General features: G+C 43.8%; 2 protein-coding genes across 2 annotated transcripts; one reads left to right on the top strand and one right to left on the bottom strand.

Moving 5' to 3' along the window:
• Nucleotides 1-612: 612 nt before the first annotated feature.
• On the bottom strand, nt 613-4,960 carry LOC136461686 (uncharacterized). The gene is made up of 3 exons (XM_066460981.1): nt 4,250-4,960; nt 1,752-2,024; nt 613-1,302 (listed from the first exon to the last, which is right to left on the bottom strand). Exons 1-3 carry the CDS (start codon nt 4,781-4,783, stop codon nt 979-981), a joined length of 1,131 nt encoding a protein of 376 aa, XP_066317078.1. The 5' UTR covers nt 4,784-4,960; the 3' UTR covers nt 613-978.
• A 6,874-nt stretch (nt 4,961-11,834) lies between these two features.
• LOC136461685 (uncharacterized) lies at nt 11,835-15,275 on the top strand. Its single transcript, XM_066460980.1, has 8 exons — nt 11,835-12,634; nt 12,772-12,848; nt 13,533-13,701; nt 14,033-14,121; nt 14,260-14,424; nt 14,499-14,576; nt 14,685-14,788; nt 14,887-15,275. Exons 1-8 carry the CDS (start codon nt 12,148-12,150, stop codon nt 14,990-14,992), a joined length of 1,275 nt encoding a protein of 424 aa, XP_066317077.1. The 5' UTR covers nt 11,835-12,147; the 3' UTR covers nt 14,993-15,275.
• Nucleotides 15,276-17,273: the final 1,998 nt, after the last annotated feature.

Genomic DNA, 17,273 nt, shown 5'->3' with positions numbered 1-17,273 from the left:
TCTGGTATACTTTTCAGTTTTTTTTTGTTGGAATAATTTTTTTCTCACATCAAATTAATCGAAATAGTGTTTTAGCTCGTTTTTTTTAGCGAAGTGAGCGGAGCCACTGCTGCATGATGCCCGTTTCACGCTAACCCCATCATGCCTAGTCCTGGGCGATCTTTTTCTCCCTCTCTCTTCCATCAAGGTTTTGTGCCCAAGTGTTTTTCGTTCTCCTGATATTGAATCCAAAATATGGGCCTGTTTGGAACGCGGGAAAAGTTTTCTGTTCCCGTGTTTTTCCTGTGAAATTAAACTTATTCCTATGAATTTTCTACGTGATTTCTGTGAAATTCCTACGCTCCAACAAGCCCCTAGTGTTTTTTGTTGTTCTCCTGGGATCAAATCCAAAATAAAAGTGTTCTGAATTATTATATGGATTGTATACGTGTGTACCGTGTAATTCTAAAAAAACCCTAACAACTTACACATACTTCCATATAAGAAACATGACATTTGCTGTCATAGCATTTCCTTGTTTTGCAAGGAATGTGACCACCGACGTTTCACTCAGTCTCGATAGTCAAATCCATCGCATCAACAAGTCCTCAGCAAAACATTGTGCAACGACCATGATCAGAGCTTAATAAGTGATTAGCACCGCTTAAGCAGAACAGCAACATGGCTAGAAGTTGAGCATGTAAACTGGCTCAGGCCATCTCAATTCCATGAGCGCAGCGCCGACGTGCACCAAAAAGGTTAACAATTGATCAACCACTAAATTACATTGCTTCGCCCAAGTGATTTGTTGTGGAACAGGCAAAATTATTCCTTTCTTCTCAACAACTTGAGACTGGTGACGCGCCGAATCGACCACCAGGAACTCAAATGAACTCAAAAGCAATTTTCTATTGCTGTGGAAACGCTGATTGCTACACCCCGGGAAAGACAAGGAGAAAACAATGCACAAGGAGGAAAATCGATACAGTTAAAATCATGTCACGTAGCTTTCTCCAGCCTCTCAGCCTCCTCCTGCCGCCTCCGTTCTTCACCCTCCTGGCGCAATCTTTCCTCCTCGCGCCTCAATGCTTCTGCTGCCTCTTGCTCCGCCTCCTCACGCTCCCTCCGCTCATCCTCCTCATCCTCTCTTTCATCAAGATAATCAAACTCCTTCTCTGCAGCCATAGCCTTTACGATTGGGTCTCGCATCTCAGTTATCAAGCCCTCACCCACCTTGTACTCTTGTTCATCACCGACGAGGAACAGACGCTGGTCAGGACCTGATGCCATTGGTATGTCAACAGCTAGTAGCTTCATGTCATACTGCAAAGGTCAGAAAACAAGGTGTTATGGTGAAAAGAGTAAAATCCATGGTAATACCATTTACTTACTCAGCTTTAAGTTATATGTTTGGTTTCTTCAAATAATACTATAAAGTGTGTTTTCAAGATGGCTAACTGAATCTTTTTTTTTTTTTTGTCCATAAATCTATTATTGTCAATCATTTCAACAAAAGAGCTGTCACCCAAATATAACAGTACCATTACATTTGAAGGAAAAACAATATTAATATATCATTAAGGAACATGCAGGAGAGGATGCTTCATTTAACTCTGCTTTTGCAATGTGTGTCCAAACTATTGTTTATTCACTAAATGTGTATGACCTTAATCATAATGTGATTATACAAACATCATATGTGTCTATTAGTTAGTCTAGATTACTGAGTACTGGCATAATGTTACTAAAAATATACAAAGAAATCCAAATACCTGCCCCTTTTTCTTCTTGACCTCAACACTTACGAGACCCCTTCTTTCTGATCCTTTGATGGGGAAAATGAGGAAGCACCGTTTACTGCCAAGCTTAAATTTGAAGTCCTTTAGTTTCGCACTTCCTCCAGACATAACATATGCTCTGACATCAGTACCAGTTAGGGGTGCACCCATAACTTCAAGGATTGCAGCAGATGTATTGAGTTTTGTCATAGCCAGCCGGTAAACCTTGTCAGGGTTTATGGTTAATCTTGCCCGGACATACATACCCTATAGAACAAACATAGATAGTCAATAACATCGGTTCAAAAGTGCTCAATGTGAAAAGGCTGAGAGTGAACCAAAAGAATAGGCACAAGAAAACTGGCAAGAAGATATATGGTGCGGAAAGTACACTAGTTCACTGATAATTTTCAGTTAAAATGGATTCAGTACTCTGCAGTCAAGTTCACACTACTCGTACATTTCATATTATGTTCTGCAGCTGAACAGATTGTAACTATTTTCACAGATTAATATGGCCTAGGCCACAGACACCCAAAATGAGATAACACAATGGCAAAGATCCTAATATAAGCGCACCTGATGCATGGTTTATTTGCTATTAATATGATCATCTTGCAGGGTATAGGCTCTCTATTTGTTTCCCAACATGGTAAGCTATTGTCTGCATAACAGTTCTATTAATGTGCAAATGGTGAATTGACACCTAATACCCACAGGCCATAGCTAAGTAAGAATTATTTGGCAAATCCAAAAAAATAAAAAATGCCACGCAGTGCTTGTGACATGAGATAAGGCTAGGGGTTAGTTGTATGGTATGTAACATTCAGGCATGTTGCTTGGTCATACAGTTGGTACAGTGTATTGCTTTACCAAAGATGTCAGCGATCATCAGTATAATGAACAGAATGGTCACCAAGAGCAGTTCATAGGTCTTTTCATTAACATAGGCTCATGAGGCAAATGTAGTCTTAACAGTCTGTGTGCTCATGTGCAGGCAACTGAACCATCAGAACAGCAGGAGTGATACAAATTTACAGTCCATCCTAATATGGTATGTAACAGCTGGACATGTTGCTCGGCCATATGACCCAATGCATTGCTTCATGAAAGATGCCAACAACGATTCATATGATCAACAGAATGGCTGGCCACAAAGTGCGTTCACTAGGGTGTTTGGTTCGAGGAACATGTTAGTCCATCATCTTCTCACTCTTTACTTTTTTGTTTGGTTGTGGAATGGAATGGGTTGGTGCAAATCACCTCATTTCTCACAAGCTAAGCTAATAATAAGTACTAGTACGAGGAATGGAGTCATTCCACCAAATTTGAGGAATAAACTCTTGATTCACCACCTCATCTAGGAGCGTGTTCGGCTGGCCGTTTCTGGCTGGCTCCTCTTTTTTTCCCCGACCAGGACAGTGTTTTTCTCCCACTATTTTCCCGCTGCTACAGTAAAAACCAGCTGCTACAGTGCCCCCATTAATGCCAGCCGAACACTCGGTAGAATGGTTTGATTCCTCGAACCAAACACCGTATAAGTGTTTAAGTCTTATCGTGAATATAGCACATTGGGATAGCTATTAGTCTTAACAGTCGTGATATGCTAATGTGCAGTAAGCTGAACCATCAACCATCAGAACAGCAGTACTGCAGTAGTGACAGACAAACTAGGGATCACGACAAACTACAAAGCGTCCTGATTATAGCCATCCAGAAACATAGCAACATGCAGAGTTCACCACAACACACTAGTATAACCTACTAGTTAGCTAGCCCAGAGGTAAACCTAAAGAGACTTTTCCCTGTGTGCCATTATAAAAGATCGTAATCCTCTGTGTGCCCCTGAAAAAATTCAGCGGTCTTCAGCGCCACTACTCCAACTTTTTCGTGTCATCCATGCCACTTCCGTCAGTTTAGGCTCTAACGCCGTTAAACTGCAGGTGTGAAAAGACGAAAATGCCCTTAAGTTCAAATATGTTATTAATTTTTTTGACCATCTTAACGACTTCAAATGAAAAAACTCAAAACTAGAAAGTTGTAGATCTCGTCGAGATCTATAATTTTCATATAAATTTTTTTTTCATTTAATTTCGCAAAAAAAATAATATGATTTTTCTAAGATATATTAATCATATCAAATCATATTTTTTTGCGAAATTAAATGAAAAAAAAATTATATGAAAATTATAGATCTCGACGAGATCTACAACTTTCTAGTTTTGAGTTTTTTCATTTGAAGTCGTTAAGATGCTCAAAAAAAATTAATAACATATTTGAACTTAAGGGCATTTTCGTCTTTTCACACCTGCAGTTTAACGGCGTTAGAGCCCAAACTGACGAAAGTGGCATGGATGACACGAAAAAGTTAGAGTAGTGGCGCTGAAGACCGCTGAATTTTTTGAGGGACACACAAGGGATTTCAATCTTTTATAATGGCACACAGGGAAAAGTCTCAAACCTAAACCGAGAAGAGAGGGAATGCTACTCACAGCAAAGGCGACAATGGCGGTGGCAAGGGCGAGGAAGCCGTACTTGGCCATGCCCTCGGAGAGGCCGACGAAGGTGCTGGCGATGCCGAACATGATTCTCCAGAGCGCAACGCAGACGATGACCGCCCCCGCGCCGACGAGGACCATGTAGTTGCGCCGCCAGAAGGCCTCGACCTGCAGGCCGACGGCCGCGCGGTACCGCGCGGCGGCGCTCCTCGCCGCCTCCACGGGCCGCCCCAGCCCCTTGACCCCGTGGCCCAGCGGCGCCAGCTTCGACCCGCCGCTCGCCACCGACCTGGCCCCGCCCATGAGCCGCCCGTGCCGCAGCGTCGCATCTGGGGCGGGGCGCGCGGTGGTGAAGAATCGGGAGGAAGTGGAGAAGGTGGGAGAGCGGGTGGGGATGGGGCTGCGAGTGGGTGTGGGTGTGGGCAGGGCGCGGCGCGCGGCGGCGGCGGGGGAGGGGGAGGGGTGGAGGAGGAGGCGGCGATGGAGCGTGTGCAGAGTGCGCCGCGAGGAGGAGAGGGCGGCCGCCATGGGATCGAATCGAGATCGGGTTCGCAGTCGCGGGCAGCCGGGGGAGAAGTCAGAGGAGGGATTGAACGGGCGGCGGCTTTGGACCAGGAAGAGACTTGTGACGAATTTTCCTCAAATTTTTTTGGTCGCGCTTCGATTCGGTACGGCGTTGCTTCCGAGATGCTGATGTGGTTTGCGCGAAGGAAAAACAGGAAGCAGGTTGGCGTGGGCGTGGCTGTAAAATGCGTGACCAAAAAGGCTATTATGGTAGGCTATTCTACCGTGATGCGATATTGCTACGGTGCATTGTGTTTACTGTAAGCAAACCTTCTCTCCGTACCATCACGTTGCCACCGTGATTTGCCAATGTAGTAGTACCATCTTAAATCGTGATATCGCCACCAGCCCGGAAGCCCAGCGTAGGGTTCATATGTTTTCAATAAAATTGTGGGTTTGTGGCTATCGCCCACACAAAATCAATTCGCGGTACCGCACATTATGTTATGCATTATGGCGTCGTTCGGTTTGTTGAAACTTGGCTGAAATTGATTAAAAACACTATTCTGGTTGAAAAATCGTGAGAGAAAAATACTGTTTTGGTTGGAAAAAAAATTGAACAAGCCGGATTTAAGGTAAGCCGAACGGAGCCTATGCTGCATTAGCAAAGACCAGTTAAGATAAAAATTTTCTTCTAACGAGCGCAGGAGAAAAAAAACTCAGAAAATTAGCTTGGTGTGGCGATGTTCCTCGATTTGTTTTGTACGGAGTGGTGAATATGCGCTCAAAATAAATTAAAGCAAAGTTCAGTGGTTCAGCTATCGATTGAGACAAAGATCGTGGTGCCATTTCTAAATGGGCTTGGTGCTTTCAGCCTTGATGGGATCAGCCAACCCTGCATCGGCCCAAGCACAAGTAAAACACTTCTTTTGTTTCTTCTCAACCAACAATGCGATGCCCGTCAAACATACCGATGCCTAAAATACAAGACTCATTCATCCTTTAGATAGCGCTACAGGCAAAAAGTTCAATACATATTCGGCATCTTCTACAACAACAAGACCCAAAAAAGAATCATTTCTATAAATGGGTTTCCAGGAGAGAGGATATCCATATTTGGTTTGTGCCTCTCAGACAACCCAAAATAGGTCTCCTGTACCTATTTTTTTTACAATTTGACCCTTTTTGAAAAAAAAATTATGTTTGGCCCCCTGGGAGACGTAAACTCATCTTTGGACCCTAGAGGTCGGCGCCATGACTCATGGCGCCGATGTAACATGTCTCGGCGCCACAGATCTTGGCTCCGAGGTGCTTAGCCGTGCACAGCAGGGCATCATAGGTGAAAGGTTGATTAAATTCTAAATAATGCAAAGGTCAGATCAGTTGGACAATTTGGTTTCGAGTTTTCAAACTTATAACGATTAAAAGATTGATCAAGAAAAGTAGATTCGCCAAATCCAGCATCGATTCAACCAGATGCATCTGCTAGCTGCATATCAGCAGAGAGTAATAAAGGGACAGTACTCGAGTGAGAGAAGAAAGGATTCGTAATTTCTAGTATGCTGCGCAGGAATCCCTGCACTGCTATGCCTGTTGCTGCTCCCTAGCGCCAGCGCGCCTGTGCAGTCACATGCTACGAGAGAGAGAGTGTGACTATGACTCTGTGAGGCTAGATGATTAGACGCTACAGCTCTCCACCTGTAGGGGCAAAAGCAGCATGCACCGAGCGCGCGTATGGTGGCAGACTGGCAGGCACCTGCCGTCCGTGTCAGAGGGAAGGGGAGGAGAGGAGAGCGGTGTGTGGACCTGTTACCGCTTGCACGTCTCATCACCTCCGTCTCAGCATATCATCAGATTGGCTCTGAGGTCGGCACCAAGATCTGTGGTGCCGAGCTCGGAGCCATGTATTCTGGCGCCGAGGTACCGGCCACGTCAACGCCATCTAGGATGCCCTGCTGTGCACGGCCAGGCACCTCGGAGCCAAGATATGTGACGCCGAGACGTGTTACCTCGGCGCCATGAGTCCTGACGCCGACCCCCAGGGTCCAAAGATGAGTTTACGTCTCCCAGGGAGCCAAACATAAATTTTCTTTAAAAAGGGCTAAATTGTAAAAAAAAATTGGGTCTCCTATATAGGTACTTGGTTGATTTTGGATCTCTTACTACCCATTTTAAGTTTAGGTGTCCATATGGGTTTCTTGTTGAAGACAGTCTTAGCAACTAATGCTAAGGGTGGATCTAGGACTGTTTCCATTTCTACACATAACTATGGTCAATAGTACATGACATCAGGATGAAAAAATATAATTGCATCGTGTTAATGTATTACCTCCGTTTTTATTAGAATGCAACTTGATATGACATGATCTCTTAAATTACACTTTAATGTGTAGAACGTCGAAAACGGAATGTATATACGTTCCTGACGTCATTTTTAGCACGGACTGCTCGTGGAGTCCAAGATGGCCTGAACCTGATACGGATTGGCCTCCAACTTGGATTGGATGCCCATGATGGTCTTCTAACGTGGTGGCCAGCAAGGCAGCATGAAACGGCTTCCTTTCTGGTTTCTGTTGCCGAAGCCGTGTGATGATGAAGGAGAAGGACGCGAGCGCGGAGGTCACGGCTCCGCCACCGACCTTCCGCATCGCGCCGGCGCCTCCGACCGCGCGCTGTGCCTCGCCAGGCTCAGGCTGCAGTACAGCTTGCAGGGCCATTGTCTAGGTTTGATTTAGATTGGGGTTAGAAATTAGTATTTGATACTGTAGCATTTTCGTTTGTATTTGACAATTATTGTCTAGGTCTGGTTTAGATTGGGGTTAGAAATTAGTATTTGGCACTATAGCATTTTCGTTTGTATTTGACAATTATTGTCCAATCATGGCCTAACTAGGCTCAAAAGATTCGTCTCGTAATTTACAATCAAATTGTGTAATTAGTTATTTTTTTATCTACATTTAATATTTTATGTATGTGTCCAAAAATTTAATATAATAAAGAAAAAGTAAAAAACTTACAATCTAAACAAGGCTCTGTTGGGTTTGATTGCAAGCATCGGCTGCTAGGGCCTAGGCCTAGCTTGGTGGCAAGGGAGCGTCCGGAGTTGCTGCGTGATTGGTTGGTTGCTCACGAAGGGATCCTAGCTGTTTTGGCTTGGAGGACGGTGACGTGACAATAAGCAGTCGGTGGCGGCGGGCACGCGCGCGCGCCGACGGCGTCGGCGGCAGCGTGGCTTCTTCGACGCCTCAGCGCGAGGGTAGCTCAGGGCAAAGCAAAGCACGGTGACCTGTCCCCTTTGTAGCAGGACCGGGATGTTTATGTTACGATACAGTACCAACCCCAACGCAGAGGCCTCCTCACTGACGTCGACCTCATGCTGCTGTAGGGTATATTTGGAACGTAGGAATTTTATAGGAATCACGTAGAAATTTTATAAGAATCAGTTTAATTTCATAGAAAAAACGTAGAAACAGAAAATATATCCCGCGTTTCAAACCGGCCCTTAATTTGCCTCGTCATCAGATACTCTTTCCAAGGAATTAATGGAGATCGAGGCCTGAATCTTCGTCGCACTAAAATTTCAAAGGAAAGTGGAGTTTAAGACGACTTTGAGGGTGCTTGAACGATATCTAACCCCTCATCAAGTCTCAAATGAGAGAAGGTGATGTGATGTTACACTCACGCGGATATTAAAAGTTTTCACCGGCTGGAGGCCACTATTACAGTACATTATTGATTATTGACGCCTTCAAAGTCGTCACATAAAACAAACCGTATAATTGGATGGTCATGAAAAAAAAAAGTTACATTCTTAAAGGAGAACAAGCGAATAACTGTCAATGACACGTTAATATATATAATGTAGAGATCATGCATAAAACAAAATGGAGGTACAAGCCAAGATTTACAGAGATGGCGCAAGAGGCTTGGGGGGCCTTTCATGTCATATATATAATCACCGTTTGATGGTACGGCGCGCCGTTAAGAAAAAAGATAGACAAACTGATGTGCTCAGCTATATTTTAACATATTTTTTCTTTCGTCTCGAAAAAAAAAGCTAGTGCTTGTAGACTACTTCCCGTAGTACGGAGTAGCCTGTTAAGTTGTTAACGTAACCGTATAAACAATATACAAACAGACCGTGTCTTACCATTCGCCTGTCAAATCAGGTTTGTTAAGAAGTGATTTTGGCGTGCAACTATATGGTTAATCTGGATGCTTACAGTTAGTTGGATACGCTCAGTCGTTTCAGGTACACAGGGGGCCTACCGCTACCATCGCTAGGATCATCTGGTCCAAATGTTTGACCGCTTGTTAATTTAGCCAGAATTTACTTCAACTCCTTTATTTTTTTAACGCATAATAGCAACGATGACAATGCATTGGCTTGGACAGTGAGCCCAGTGCTCTCTTGCTTTGCTAGCTAGTCCTTGGATCATGTAAAAATATTGGTACTTTGTAGCTGTTTTATCTTTATCTTAAACCAGAAGCATATCCCGCGGGTTGCTATGGGCATCGTGGGCGAATTAGAATGAATTGAAATAAATTAGACTAAATTACTTATACGGAGGAATAAACTATTATAAATTAATGGTAGTAGATGACATGGCACTAAAGATGACCATTAAATGCATGTGATAGTGAACTTGTGAGGTGGACTGCTTACATGTTGAGATAGAATGGCTAGCTGATTTTAGGATCATAAGATATATACAGATACATAGATATAGATTAATGGTAGTGAATGTCGTGGCATACTAACGATGACAACTAAATGCATATGATAGTGAACTGATGAGGTGGATTGCTTAAATGTTGAGATAGAATTAGCTAGTTGGTTTTAGAATTATAAGATATATATTTATTAGATATATAGATATAGACATAGATTAATTGTAGTAGATGGTGTGGCATACTAATGATGACAATTAAATGCATGTGATAGTGAATTGGTGAGATAGACTGCTTGCATGTCGAGATAGAATGGCTAGTGCGTTAAGGATTATAAGATATATAAATATAGATATAAATTAAAACATTTGGTTTTGATCAAGATTATATATGGAAAAAATACATAAACATCTATAACATCAGATAAGACTCATCAACACATCATGAAATATATTATAAAATACATTCATTTGATTATAGTTAATTGTTAAGATATTTTTTATAAATTTATTGAAAATCAAACTAATTTGACTTCTAAGACAAAAACTAAAACAACTTTTTTGAAATAAATGGAGTAGTCCTCTTTTTGCATGGCTACGGCTGGTACATGCTCCTCGCGTTCGTGGTAACCAAACTCTTAAGCAGTAACCAAACTCTTAAATCTTCTTTTCGTATGAAAATAGCAGCTCTACTGTATTATTCAACAGATGATATTGGTTACTAATTTTGCGTAGCTACAGGTAGGTTGCATAAAAAGGAAAAAGAAATAGCCTCGGTAGACATCGCAACTCGCGTGGTGCGTGCTGAACAGCCGAAGGATCCTGTACAATTTACACCACTCGGAACCTTTCTTCTCCTTATTTCCACTTTCCATGCTTTGCCATGGCTGAGAAGGGGAAAAAAATCATTTCCTATATTTTAAATTATAAGACACCTTTTTTTTTTCTAAATACATAATTTTTTTGTTATATAGCTAGATATACACTATATTATATCTAAATGTACAGTCAAGCTAGATAGATCAAAACATTTCATAATTTAGAACGTAGGGAGTATTATTGATGTAGCAATGCATAATGATCATAGATTTATAAATTACAGCTTTTAAGAAGCACCACATTGTAATAATGCATATTTATGCATATACCTATGCGTTGTAGCCATAGTATGAGACTTGCTACGTCCACTCTTATATAGATCCTATTTGACATAGTCCTTCTAGCTTCGTTTTTTTTCTAACATATATAGCATCTATTTGTAATAGGAGTTGTTTCTCTCTCGCTCCTCTTATAAAGAGCCGATGAAACTAATTTATCTTAGCTTCACCGGCTTTTGCTTTTTTTTTTGCTACTGTAACAAGGAGCCAAATAATTGCAAGACCCTACCAAACAAGACATAATTAACATTTGGGATTATCCTAAGTCAGATATTTCAAAGTTTGACCACTACCTTTTATTATAATATATACCCCTCCATCTTTTGACTAAAATTATAGAAAGCACTAATATTTATGACACCAAATTAGTATCATTATATATATAAATACATCAAAAAATATTTTTTTTATAATATGCTTCTTTGATGTTATAGACGTTGTTATTCTTCCTTCCTATAAAATTAGTCAAACTTAGATAATTTGACTTTCAATGGTTTATTTTAGGATGGATGAAGTATTTATAAGTGTAATAAATACATATTTTCACGGATCTAATTTTCAAGGCATATTTACAGGCAAGATTAATGTCGTCTAGATAATTTGACTTTCAATGGTTTTATTTTAGGATGGATGAAGTATTTATAAATGTAATAAATACATATTTTAACGGATCTAATTTTCAAGGCATATTTACGGGCCCAAGATTAATGTCGTCTAAAAGTTTAGAATGATTCACATAACCTCATACGACTGAACACAAGCGCGAATGTCTTATTTAAACCACCAGAGTTTTTTTTCTTGCTTCCCTATACAAATTGAACCTAATCCATAAATTTCTTTTATCCAAAACATTTTACATTGCAATACTGTCTATGGATTAAAAGCTTGAAGACGCAAACCAGTAGCTTGAGACGCCGCATCGATCAAGCCACTAGTATAACTTATCATGTGCTCTAAACTATGCTATAAAATATATAAATAAATAATTAATAAAGAGCATGGTATTTTGTTTAGCACTGAAGTATGCCTCTATCCTTCCCATCCGGCATCCGGTCTGACGCCGACAAATTAAGTTAAAAATTGGCCACCTAATAATAAAAAGGAACTTAAGTTAAAAATTGGGTACCTAATTAAAAAAAGGAAACCGCACCACACAAAGGATTAACGAACGAGGACACAGTCACGCGCGACCAAACCAACCGCGCACGCAAGCAAAAGCAACGAAACAAACAAAATAAACAAAACCCATGCCCGGAAAAAAGAGATACATCAAAAGGACAGGCCACAAAATATCCTCAAAGCCTCCCGAAGAAATTCCTCCCACCGCGAATCCGCGACCGCGACAGCGACGACGACGGCGACGAGCACGGGGCCCCTCCACCGCCTCCGCCTCCGCCTCCGCCTCGCCGCGTGCGGCCTCCGCGCCGCCCCGACGTCGTCCCCTCCGCCCTCCCCCTCGGCCCCCGACGCGGCGCCGCCCGCCCTCCGCCGCCGCCGCCTCGGCGGGCTCGGCCTCCTCTGGAAGCTCCCCTCATCCCGTGCGCCGTCCCGCCCGGCCCCGATGGACGCGCCGCCGCTTCCGCAGCCCCATCCGCAGCGCGCCCCATCACCGCCGCCCCCGCCCCAGCCGCCCGCGCCGTCCAGGAGGTACGGCGTGCACTTCTCGGCGTCCAGCTTCATCCAGGCGCCGCTCACCGCGCTGCTCGAGTACTCCGGCATCCTCCGTCCCGATCCCGGTGGCGGAACCCAACAGCCGGGGACCGGGGCTGGGCCGGGCGAGGTGTCGATCCGGATTGTGGCGCCTGGCGAGGCGGGGACGTCCTCTGAGAGGCCCGAGGAGACGATCGTAGAGGAGGAGGAAGAGGATGGACACGCAACGAGGACGCGACCGGAGGAACCGACACCTGCGGCTGGCGGCGGGGAGGGCGGCAGGGAATCCTCGTCGTCGTACCAGCGGTACGACTTACAGCAGGTGGCAAGGTGGGTGGAGCAGATACTGCCCTTCTCACTGCTGCTGCTCGTCGTCTTCATCAGACAACATCTGCAAGGTGCTGCTCACTTATTTCCCTTGTCAACAGAGCGCAAATTAATATGTACATGACAGATGATCACACTATTTGCGAATTGAAGTAATGTGGATGTGTGGGGAATGTTGGTTAAATTTGTTTTGGGTTGTTTTGCACAGGTTTCTTCGTGACAATTTGGATTGCTGCAGTGATGTTCAAGTCCAATGATATCCTGCGTAAGCAGACTGCTCTGAAGGTTGGTGATTGTTTTGTTGAACTTCTGGTGTAATTCTACAAAGATTTTTGTCTCGAGAGCAATGAGATTAACAAATATCGTTTTGCTATGTGCCATTATTTTCCTGGGTGTTAATTGCCATTAAATAATTCTGGTTTCACTGAATGCCAGTGCTTTGGCTAGAGTTGTTTTTGCTCATCTAATGAATGTTTTCAAGTGTTCTAAACATGGAAATATTTTAGTCAACAAACATGGTGAACGTTTAACTATTTGGTAACATAACCATCATATGGATAGATTTTATGGATTTCCTGCACATGAAGGCATTATAATTCTGTGCATGCGTATAAGCAATCACCAAGGCTATGCTGTCCTTTCATTTGTTTGGAGTGTGCTATTGTCTAAGGATTAATTAGGTGGATTTCTAGGATGATTTAACCTTTGTTCGACACTCAACAAGTGTGAAGCATGATGTGTGTGTGTATACAGAAACAGGATTAACCTTTCTAATGCTGCAGTAATTGATTAGTTCTGGTATTGATCGGGAGTCCTGTTTCCATAGCGAATTTCTGATACCTTAAATCTTCGAACTTAGTTGCTGTCAATAATTTATACAATTTTTCTCTATTACTTACAATATAGCGCTTTCAAATTATCCTTGTACCATATTGACTAATTTGATTTTTTTGTTTCCCTTTCATGCAGAGGGAGAGAAAAATTCCGGTTCTTGTCGGGATTACAATATTATTTGTTGTTCATGTATCTGGATTTTATTTGTGTTACAAGAATGGGGACCTTATAAGACCTCTCATGATGCTTCCTCCAAAAGAAATACCACCATTTTGGCATGCAATATTCATCATCTTGGTGAATGGTATGGTGCTTGTACATATTTACATTTTGTCTCTAGAATGGTTGCAAAGTGATAGTGCTGGCATCAGTTGAAGTCATATACTGCCTGAACAAATTTAGTATCTGGAGCTGGAATATCCATTTTGTCAACTAGGCTTAGGTGTTCGCTTTGGCTTTACTTGACGTTTGCATATGTACTTGCCTTCTACAAATAGTTAGGTTGTTCCTAGGTTGTAAGTGGGTAACCTGTCACATATATTTCAACATCGTGTTCGTTTTATATTTGTTCAACCATCAATACTGATGCTTTCTTGTATAATCTTTGGTCACATGTGTCCCTTAATCTTCTGCAGATACAATGGTGCGCCAAACTGCTATGGTTGTTAAATGTTTGCTGCTGATGTACTATAAGAACAGTAGAGGCCGTAGCTATCGTAGGCAGGTAAGCCATCTACGATTGTTATCCTACATTTTCTGTGATACATTTTGGTGATTTTCCTCGATAGCTCATGGTGTGTTTTGGTTACTTCTGCATAATTGTAGACGGGTGAAGCTATAACCAATTTTTTCTGTTGTTCAGGGTCAAATGTTGACGATTGTGGAATATTTTCTACTTTTGTACCGTGCATTATTGCCTACACCTGTGTGGTACCGTTTTTTCCTGAACAAGGAGTATGGAAGCCTATTTTCATCTCTAACCACTGGCTTGTATCTCACTTTCAAGTTGACATCAGTTGTGGAAAAGGTGCTATACATTTCACTTATCTAATTGCTGAACTGATACTGCCAATGATCTGACACATATTGTACCTTTGTCAGGTTCAATCATTTTTGACGGCATTGAGAGCATTATCTCATAAAGACTTCCATTATGGTTCATATGCAACAAGTGAGCAGGTAGCTAATGTGTTCTTCACTTCTTCCATTGTCAGAAACACAAACTGATGAAAAGTTCTGAGATATGCATTCCACATTCGATCTTTCAAAACACATCTTTGTGTTCAGGTTGCTGCTGCTGGAGATTTGTGTGCGATATGCCAAGAAAAGATGCATGTTCCCATCCTTTTGCGCTGCAAACACATCTTTTGTGAAGATTGTGTATCCGAATGGTAATTCACATATCCCTTTCCCCGTCGTATACCATGCGACCTTTCCAATGATTTCATTACCTATATCTGCTTTCTTGGCATTGTTTGGACTATGGCAGGTTTGAGAGGGAGCGAACATGCCCGCTGTGCAGGGCCTTGGTGAAGCCAGCAGACCTCCGGTCGTTCGGTGACGGTTCAACAAGCCTCTTCTTCCAGCTATTCTAATCGAAGAGAGCCAAAAGAGCGGCAAGTTGGAGCGCTCCACTATGCAGATGTTAGGGGTGTGTGTGTTAGTGTTGCTGCTGGCAGCGCCTGGGAGCAGTGCGGCCCTGATGCGGTGCTGGGAGAGTGTACACCAAGCTGAAGCTGAAGGTGTACATGATTGTGTATTGTGACTGTGCATATTTCCATCCCCTGTATAGGCTTTCGCGGGATGCTTGAGCACCTGAGGATTTACCTGACCATATCCGGTACAAATCACTACATAAATAGAAATGGTTAGTATATACTCTGCTGCTCCCCTGTGTGAACGCACGGCAGGGGGCAGGCGTCGAAAAGGGCTCCCTGCTGCTGTACTGTAGCAGCTACAGGGACAGGCGCCGAAAGGCTCCCCTGCCTCTAATAGGGCTTGATGCCCTACCTGCGTTACTGCGTAGGTTACAGGGGTGGACGTGGTTGCCGGCGAGAGCGCCGCAGCAGCTGCCCTTGAACTCTCGTGGTGCTACAGTAACGACGGTACTGTTCACACGAGAACAGTAGGAGGCGGCTAGGGTTTAGAAATCCTGGCTCCTTTCAGGAAGCCGGAAACAATTCTGTTTCTGCTTAATTTTTCAAAGTAGTTTTACAAAGTATTTGTCCTATAATAATAATAGAAATAACCCCATAATAATTATAGTAATTCCGATAAGAACTAAATGCTGATGACTTGGGCCTTTTGGGCGTGGCCTAGCCACTGGAGGGGTTGCGCCGGTTGTATTGGAGGCCCGTCATAACATCTCTCCCCACCTGCGAAAACAGCTCGTCCTCGAGCTAAAAGTCGGGGTAAGCTTCATGGAATTCATCGAGGCGCTCCCAAGTGGCATCGTCTTTAGCCAAGCCGTGCCATTGGATCAGCACGCGCCAGACACCACGGCGACGCTGCACCTGCAGCGCGTGTTCAGGAGCAGGAAGGACGCGCTCGTCCTGCGTCGGAGGTAGAGCACCCGAAGTCGCGGGCGGATCGCCGCGATGCTGCTTCAACAGGCTGACATGGAACACATCATGGAGGCGAGCACCATCCGGCAGCTAGAGACAATAAGCGACGCTCCCAATGCGCTCGAGCACGCGGAAAGGCCCTGCCCAACGTGGCCCCAGCTTGTGTTTGGCGCGGGGTCCAGAGACAGCGCTGTGCGATGGAGGAGGCGCAGCCAGACCCACGAACCGACGTCGAACTCCACGTCCCGGTGGTTGGCGTCGTAGTACCTCTTCGAGAGCTGCTGGGCTTGAATGAGGCGCTGACGAACCTCGGCGAGGATATCATCACGGCTACGGAGAAGGGTGAAAGCTCTAGTTTGGTTTTGATGAATTGATGAAACCCTAAGTGCTAACCTAGTTTATCAAATGATCATGAGATAGGTAGCACACTTCAAGAAGAGAGGCTAATGAAGATCATAGCATGACAATGGTGATGGCATGGCGATGATCAAGGGCTTAAACTTGAAAAGAAGAAAGAGAAAAACAAAAAGCTCAAGGCAACGGTATAACTTGTAGGAGCTATTTTGTTTTGGTGATCAAGACACTTAGAGAGTGTGATCATATTTAGGTTTGATAGCCGTACTATTAAGAGGGGTGAAACTCGTGTCGGAATGCGGTTATCAAAGTGCCACTAGATGCTCTAACTCATTGCATATGCATTTAGGATCTAGTGGAGAACTAACACCCTTGAAAATGTCTATAAAAATATGCTAACACATGTGCACAAGGTGATACACTTGGTGGTTAGCACATTTGAGCAAGGGTGAAGAGAATGGAGGAGATGCCAGTGTCGGTCAAGTGACCGGACGCTGGATCCAAAAGCATCGGACGCTGACTGCCTGCGTCCGGTCGCGTTGACTAGTGGTACAGAGGCTAGGGTTTACCACCAGACGCTGGGCTATGTCCGGTCGAGGAAAACTGATTTTCAACCCTTACTGTACTCGACCGGACGCTGAGGCTCCAGCGTCCGGTCAATTTTGCCGAAGCGTCCGGTCAGCTTCATAGCCGTTGAAAACTGACGAACAGCGTTTGAAGCGGGTGACACATGGCATCCATCAGTGGACCGGACGCTGAGTCTAGGGTCCGGTCAGTTGGACCGGAGCGTCCGGTCAGAGCGCAGTATGCCCAGTGAAGGGGTACAACGGCTCTATTTCATGGGGGCTTCTATTTAAGCCCCATGGCCGGCTATGGCTCATATCTTTGGCTATTTTTCATTGACATAGCAACCTTATGAGCCTAGCCAAAGTCCTCCCACCCATCTCCATCATTGATT

This window comes from Miscanthus floridulus, chromosome 6 (genome assembly GCF_019320115.1).
Source record: "Miscanthus floridulus cultivar M001 chromosome 6, ASM1932011v1, whole genome shotgun sequence".
In the NCBI taxonomy this organism is placed as follows: domain Eukaryota; kingdom Viridiplantae; phylum Streptophyta; class Magnoliopsida; order Poales; family Poaceae; genus Miscanthus; species Miscanthus floridulus.
This window is presented reverse-complemented; position numbering and strand designations above follow the sequence as displayed.